Genomic DNA, 7,251 nt, shown 5'->3' with positions numbered 1-7,251 from the left:
GTGTGAGTCCTGGATCTGGGCTTCTTGCCGCCCTACCCGCTCCACCACAACTCTCTACCGCAACGCTGCCATCAAGCCTAAATTCCAGGGAAATAAGACTTAGAAAAAGCACTAGATACCAGGTTTGGGCACACACACAAAAAGAAGAAGAAATAAAAAGAGTACAGAGAGAAAAAGTAAGCAAGGAGCTATATATTGGGCTCTTAACGCCGATTCAGAAAATGGAGACACAAACACGCCGGCGACTCCCTCCAGGTGGCGTTGTAGGACCGACCCCCGTTCCAAAGTGCAGTCGCCTCGATTTGGCCTCCCCCGGAGGCTAGAGAACACAGAGAAAAGCCTACCTCGGTGGCTAGAGAAGCACTTCCCAGGAGCCCAGGGCGCTACGCGGGCACCGCACACTTCCGCTTCCGGTTCTTTATTCCAGAAGTAGCATTTTGAGGAAGCGTGGGTCTTAGTGTGGTCTTTGTCAGCTTCAACCATGGCGTACCGCGGCCAGGGCCAGAAAGTGCAGAAGGTGATGGTACAGCCCATCGTATCCTACGCAGAATGTCAGGGCCGTGGGGTTTGGGCCAAAAAACGGAGTGTGGGGGGCGGGTAACGAGCAGACAGCGGACTCCTTAGCAGAGTGCGCCTTCATCGACATCCCGTGAGCCCCCGGGGTGCCGAGGCCGAGAGAAAGTGCGGGGTGTTGATGGGTCGGAGGCAGGCTTGGGCAGACCCTACCCGGGAATGCGGGAAGGGCGGTGGCGAGCGGAGGGGGACAACCTTAATTAGGTACTGAGCGTAAGCGGGAGGTATCGGTCTTGGGAGGAGGAAGGTGACGCCAGAGGAAACTCCACGAGAATAACAGAGTGAGGAGAGTCCTCAGCATTTAGGGAACTCTTAAGGGGTGCTTAGTGGGCTCTTCGTGGCGTAGGCAACCAGGCCTCGCGTTCCGAAAACAATTCAGTTTCAGGGAGCAGAGTGGATGCTACTATGTGTGTGTTTTTCTTTAACCGTTGGTGCAGAACCTCATCTTCAGATACTTGCAAAACGTACGTAAGTTGTTTTGTCATCCTGTCTGATCACTGTGTTCTAGAGTTAAAAACATGAAATTATGGAGATCGGAGGGGTATTAGAGGGGAAGAGGTGCAGAGAAACCTCTAACAAAAGGGTGTGCAGAGAAACCTAACAAAGTTGTCATTACTTTGCAAGACCAAAATTACTAATTTCAAAAAGTAATTATTGGCAGACATGACAGTGGCTTTTGAATGTTGGTACTTTTTTAAATTAAAAAAATCTGTTTTTAAGTTGACTGATTTTAGAGAGGAAGAGGAAGAGGGAAACATCCATTTGTTGTTTCACTTACTTATACATTCTTTGGTTAATCCGTGTCTGTGCCCTGATGGGGGATGAACCTGGAAACTTGGTGTATGGGTGGGTGATCTAACCAGCTGAGGTACCGGCCAGGGTGGGTTGCCAGAACAGTGGGACCTTTTCCTCTTCTTTCTCCTAGGATGGAAGAAAGATCCAATTAACTTTAAACCTTATAATAATGTGGTTGGTTTAGTACCTGGGGGGGGGGGGGGGAACTTAGATATAAAAAAAGATACAAAAGGAAGAGAGGAGGGATAAGTTCACAGGATTTAGGAACGGCCTGCTTTCCTTTGGGGTGATTTTTAGCAACAGAGTCTTGAGTTGGCAGGGCATAGTGTTTAAGTTATCTCTGAAAGAAAATGTAGTTCCTTATGCTCTTGACAGATTTTAGTGTGTGGCAACACAATTGAAAAACAGATTAATTTGAACCATTGTAATTTTTAATCACCAGATTTGAGGTTCTCTCCCCTGGTTGTTAGATGTGAGAACTGGAAAACTGAAAAACTAGAGGAAGCTGTTTTGAAGCTCTGTTATAGCACATAAGAAAGAAGCCCTTGGTCTTTAGAAATCACTGCTATGGCCTATATTGACCTTAATTTTCACTCTAAATGTATTGAGACTAGAAGCAGTAAGAAATATGGTAGACTCTCAAAATTCCAGGAAGATTAAATTGTTCAACCTGGCAGTAGTCCCATTGTATCATTTATTAAATGAGAATATTTTGTTGGCAAGTAACTAGTCTTGGTTACCAGTTATGATAGGAGTCAAATGGGTACAACTACTGGCTTTTTATTAAGTGTTTTTTTTAGGAGCCATGTTTTTCTGCTGTTAGTCCAAAGTGATTGGATTCTGTGTACTTATTTTTTAACACTTCTATTTTTATGATTATTTCAGAGATCTCGGATTCAGGTGTGGCTTTATGAGCAAGTGAATATGCGGATAGAGGGCTGTATCATTGTGAGTATACAGGATATGTTATCTCAGAGCAATGTGTTATAGAAAAAGATCTAAAAAAAAAATGGCCAGCCAGAGCATTGTACAGGAAGTCAGAAACCCAACCCAAGGACAGTTTTTCATAGCCACTGTCCTTGTCTCATTGTTCTGCTTGATAAGGATTGGGTAATAGAGGGAAATTTAATTTTTAAAATTTATCTGAACATAAGTATTTGAAGGAGGGGCCAAAACAATTAAGGGGGTGGAGGATTAATGGAGCATTAATTCTGGGTTGGGGTATACCTGATAGGTTGGGTGGGGTTAGTTAGATAAGACTCCCAGGATGGTAGGATACCTTAAATAATGTTTTAAAGAAAGATGAAATATGGCTGAAAATATGCCCTTTAAACATCATAGATTTCCTCAGTAATCTCACCTTCCCTGTTTACTGGTTGGAAAAAAAGAGTGGTGGTTAGTGGTCGTAGTGTTTTGTGGGGAATATGAAAATACAGTAGCAGAAGTTAATTCATGAATGTACACACATACTCTGTATTGGGCAAGTTGTAAAAGATTGGGAGAGTGGCTCTTTGGCATAGCTAATGAAGTCCTAAGTCCAAAAGGTTCCAGGAATAGTGGAGAGCATTATGACATTCTTTATTATTTAAAAAGAGGTTTTAAAGGGGAGGTGGTGTTTTATCTGAAAGATCAATGAAGGGATAATTTCTGAAGTTAGTTAACATTTCTGTATTTAGATAGATATATTTATTTAGAGTGGTTTGGATGTGATCTTATTTAAAGATGACAATCAATGGCTTGCTTTTCTAGGGTTTTGATGAGTATATGAACCTTGTATTAGATGATGCAGAAGAGATTCATTCTAAAACAAAGTCAAGGAAACAACTAGGTAAGAATATAGGTAGTCTTATAGAATTTTAGAAATTTTTATTCACCTGCAAAATTGAGTGAGTTGCAACTTTGTTCATGTTTAAATTTAATTTGCATTTATCATTGGGGTGAGGGTACACTCTTGAAATCATCCTCTGCCACTTAGTCCTTACCCCACACCATTTCTCCTTCTGACTCTCCTTTCAGCACTCACCTGTGTTACCAAAGACTAATGGTCAATGGTAGTTCTTGTTTTACCGACTTCTTAACAGCTTTTGGTGCTGTTTGGCCACTCCCTCCTTAGCACATACTGTTCCCGTGGCTCAGTGACAGTATATTCAGGTTTTCATTTTTTATTTCTAGTTACTCCTTTTCAGACTTGCATATTCATTCTTTGGACCCAACTGTTAAATGTTTAAGTTGCTCAAAGCATGATTGTAGGCCCTTCTGTCACTCGGTATTCTCTTAGGCACTCAAGATTACACTTTCGGTTACCAACTATTGTATATGTAGTCATGTAACGCATAACATTTCCATTAAGGACGGACTGCATGTATGGTGATATATAGCCTCGATATGTGTAATAAGGCTGTACTCTCTAGGTTTGTGTAATACACTATATGTTTGCACAACTATGAATTCGCCTACTGATTGTATTGACTCTCAAATTTACATCTCGCCCTAGACCTCTCTGAGCCTATTAAACATTTCTACTTGAATGTCTTAAAGGCTCTTCAAAGTTAGCATATCAGAAATTAAACGCAATTCCCACCCCTTATACTTTTAGAGCTATTTCAGTATTTGCCGCCTTACTGAATAGCACCAATTTCTAGTCAGTTTACTAGTTAATTTCTCTGCAGCTACCTCTTCCCTCTCCAGTTTGCTATGCAGGCAGTACTAATCTTTTAGAAACATCCATCTGACCATATCCCTTTGCTTGACATTCTTTTTAATGTGCTTTGCAAGGGTCTTCATGATGGGGCTTATCTTCTTCCATCTGCTCTCTGCTTCATTTTCTGAGCTTCATTCACATTTCTTCTTTTCAGTCTTTGAATCTGCACATTTAGCCCACCATAAATCTTTGTATATCCTGTTCCCTGCGTCCTTAGGACTCAGATGGATGTCACCTCCCAGGGTTTTGTTTGGCTTTGCTTGGGGAGGGGGAGAGCAGGGTGTGTGCCCTGAGTTTCTAGTAAAACATTCATTAGTGGTATTGTGGGGTTTTTTGTTGTTTTTTTTTCTTTTCCAAGTTGAGAGGAGGGCAGATAGAAAGACAGACTTCCACATGCACTCCGACTGGGATCCACCCAGCTACCCGTCTGGGGCCATGGTTGCAACCAAGCTCTTTAGTGCCTGAAGTGGAGGCTCCATGGAGCCACCTTCATTGCCCAGGGCCATTATGCTTGAACTAGTCGAACCATGGCTGTGGGAGGGGAAGACAGAGAGAGAGAGAGGAGGGGTGGAGAAGCAAATAGTCACTTCTCTTATGTTCCCTGACCAGGAATCAAACCCAGGACATCTACATGCCGGGCCAATGCTCTACCACTGAGCCAATCAGCAAGGACCCATTAGTGATGTTTTACTAATTTATCTCCCACTGGGCCAGATGCTTCATAAGTGCACACATCGCATCTATTTTGCTTCCTAATAGGCTCAATGCTTAACTGTCCCTTGGCATGTAGTAAAAACTCAAAAATATTTGATCAAAGAACACTTTTTTTTTCCCTTTGAGACGAGGGGAGTCAAAGAGACAGACTCCCGACCTGGATCCATCCGGCAAGCCCTCCTGCCTATCTGGGGCCATTGCTCAGCAACCAAGCCATGTTTTGAGCGCCTGAGGCAAGGTTCCATGGAGCCATGCTCGGCGCCCAGGCTGAACCAATCCAGCCATGGCTGTGGGAAGGGAAGGAAATGTGGAGAAGCAGATGATCACTTATGTGTGCTCTGATGGGGAATCATACCTAGAACATCCACATGCCAGGCTGACGCTCCACCACTGAGCCAACCAGCCAGGGCCTAAGGAATATAGTTTCTTAACCCAGTTAACAGAAGATCTTTAGGACTCATGGCTTTATGAAGAAAATGGAATCATTTTTGTTAAAATCCCATTAATTGAGACTATTTAGGCCTTTTGTTTTCAGTTGTTCAGTGCCCTGATTCATAGCTCACTGGGGACTTTTATCAGTGGTGGGCTTCAGGTGTCTTTTTTCCAGACCTTGAGGAGTCTCTTGAACCTATACTAGATATGTCGAGAGTAAATTTTGAAAATTGTGTTTTGCTCTACTTCTTCCTGCTTAAGCTATTTTTGTGAAAGCCTGGATTTTTATAATTTAAATGTCATGCCAGGAAGGACAAGCTAGCCTTACTCATAAATAATTTAAAATGTTTAATTTCCTGCCTGAGCTGTGGTGGCTCAGTGGATAAAGCGTCGACCTGGAACGCTGAGGTCGCCAGTTCGAAACCCTGGGCTTGCCCGGTCAAGGCACATGCAACAAGCAGCTATGAGTTGATGCTTTGCGCATCTCCTTTCACTCCCCTTTTTCTTTCGCACTCTCTCGTGCGCTCGCACGCTCTCTTGCTCTAAAATCAATTTTAAAAAAAAGGTGTTGAATTCCCATAGTAGTATCTTGTAAATGTAGAAAAGATTAGTATTACCTATTGTAAAAGTCTGGGAAACTGAAGAGTTTAATCACTACTGGAGTTCATTCGCATTTCTCAAACTGTTTTATTGAATACCAGTGTTCCTGAAGATATTTATAGATATTTCTTAGGAGAAAAGTATTCTCCGCTCAAGTAAGTTTAGGAAATGTTGGGTGAAACCAAAATAGGTTTGTTTTTTGAAAATACAAAGAACATCTAAGAATGGGATTATAGTATGCTGCATTTTCTAAACTTGACATAACAACTCATTTCCCAACTTTTACAAACTCAGAGCACTGGGAAATGTTGGGGCATACCTACTTAGTTAACTTAGTCTACAGAAACTATACTTTTCATAAAATAACATTTCTCTACTTTCATTAGGGTATTGTTGAAAAAGTGCATGTGCTCTAATATGTACAGCCTTTCAGTATATGGATATTTGAAAATGCTCATATACAAAAAAATATATATATTTTCGCAATTGCTGAAGAACCATTCAGAATTCTGAGGCAAAGTGTTGTCTGAGTAACTATTAATAGCTTTTCTTTTTAATTTTGTGTTGCAGGTCGGATCATGCTAAAAGGAGATAATATCACTCTGCTTCAAAGTGTCTCCAACTAGAATGACTAATGGAGTGAGAAATTGTGGAATAGTAATTGCAGTCTGTCTGTTAGATGTTCTTTGTTGGGAATGTAGTTCTTAAACATTTATCCCTGTTGCTTTGACTACCAGATGACAATAAATATTATGGATTGTTTTTATTTAAGAAAAAATTACATTGTTTTCTTTCCAGTGGTAGAGACCTTTTACACAGTGGCACCATTAGCTGTTGGTATTTTGATTTTCTGAAGGGTTCCTGTTGGCCCCGGGCATTTACTTTTCACAGGCTGATTTATGGTTTCGTAAGGCAAAGAGTAGTAATTCTACCTGACAGGTAAGCTTCTGATGTTAGGTGGAAGAGAATGGGAGGGTTCACAAAAATAAAAGCTATTACATTAAAACATGTCTTCATCATCATTTCTAATTCTGGATGCTGAAACACTTTTGAGTTTCTAACCACAATAGCTTGGAGACAAAACAGCTAGAGTCATTGTGTGAGGTCTTTGTTAATTCTTTATATCACTAAGATCAGAAAGTAGGCCCTGGCCAGTTGGCTTAGCAGTAGAGTGTCGCCCCGTGTGGAAGTCCTGGGTTCAATTTCTGGTCAGAGCACATGGGAAGTGCCCATTTGCTCCTTTATTCTTCCTCCTCTTCTCTCCCTTTCTTTCTCTCTCTCTCCCTCCTGTAGCCATGACTCAAATTGTTTGAGCAAAGTTGGCCTCAGGCACTGGGAATGGCTCCATGGCCCTGCCTCCAGTGCTCAGATAGCTCTATTGCCAAGCAACGGAGCAGTGGCCCTAGATGGGCAGAGCATCACCCTGTAGGGAGTTT

At 41.9% G+C, this 7,251-nt stretch overlaps 1 protein-coding gene across 3 annotated transcripts; it reads left to right on the top strand.

The window, feature by feature from the left end:
- Window positions 1-410: 410 nt before the first annotated feature.
- On the top strand, window positions 411-6,593 carry SNRPE (small nuclear ribonucleoprotein polypeptide E). 3 transcript variants are annotated; one of them, XM_066362009.1, is made up of 5 exons: window positions 411-535; window positions 1,011-1,037; window positions 2,254-2,316; window positions 3,118-3,196; window positions 6,386-6,593. In XM_066362009.1, exons 1-5 carry the CDS (start codon window positions 482-484, stop codon window positions 6,439-6,441), a joined length of 279 nt encoding a protein of 92 aa, XP_066218106.1. In that variant the 5' UTR covers window positions 411-481; the 3' UTR covers window positions 6,442-6,593. The 3 variants fall into 3 exon arrangements, with proteins under 3 accessions (XP_066218106.1, XP_066218107.1, XP_066218108.1); XM_066362010.1 differs by having other exon boundaries at window positions 417-517; XM_066362011.1 differs by lacking the exon at window positions 411-535 and having other exon boundaries at window positions 959-1,041.
- The last annotated feature ends 658 nt before the right edge of the window (window positions 6,594-7,251 follow it).

Source organism: Saccopteryx leptura, chromosome 2, assembly GCF_036850995.1.
Source record: "Saccopteryx leptura isolate mSacLep1 chromosome 2, mSacLep1_pri_phased_curated, whole genome shotgun sequence".
NCBI classification, from domain to species: Eukaryota; Metazoa; Chordata; class Mammalia; order Chiroptera; family Emballonuridae; genus Saccopteryx; species Saccopteryx leptura.
The sequence above is the reverse complement of the archived record's forward strand: the minus strand, read 5'-3'. Positions and strand labels throughout refer to the sequence as shown.

Excerpts from the sequence above, each read along its gene's own strand:
- SNRPE (XM_066362009.1), top strand. The coding sequence starts at position 482 with ATGGCGTACCGCGGCCAGGGCCAGAAAGTGCAGAAGGTGATGGTACAG. Across the intron at positions 536-1,010 it reads AGGTGATGGTACAGCCCATC|AACCTCATCTTCAGATACTT; the intron begins GTATCCTACGCA and ends CCGTTGGTGCAG. Across the intron at positions 1,038-2,253 it reads TCTTCAGATACTTGCAAAAC|AGATCTCGGATTCAGGTGTG; the intron begins GTACGTAAGTTG and ends TGATTATTTCAG.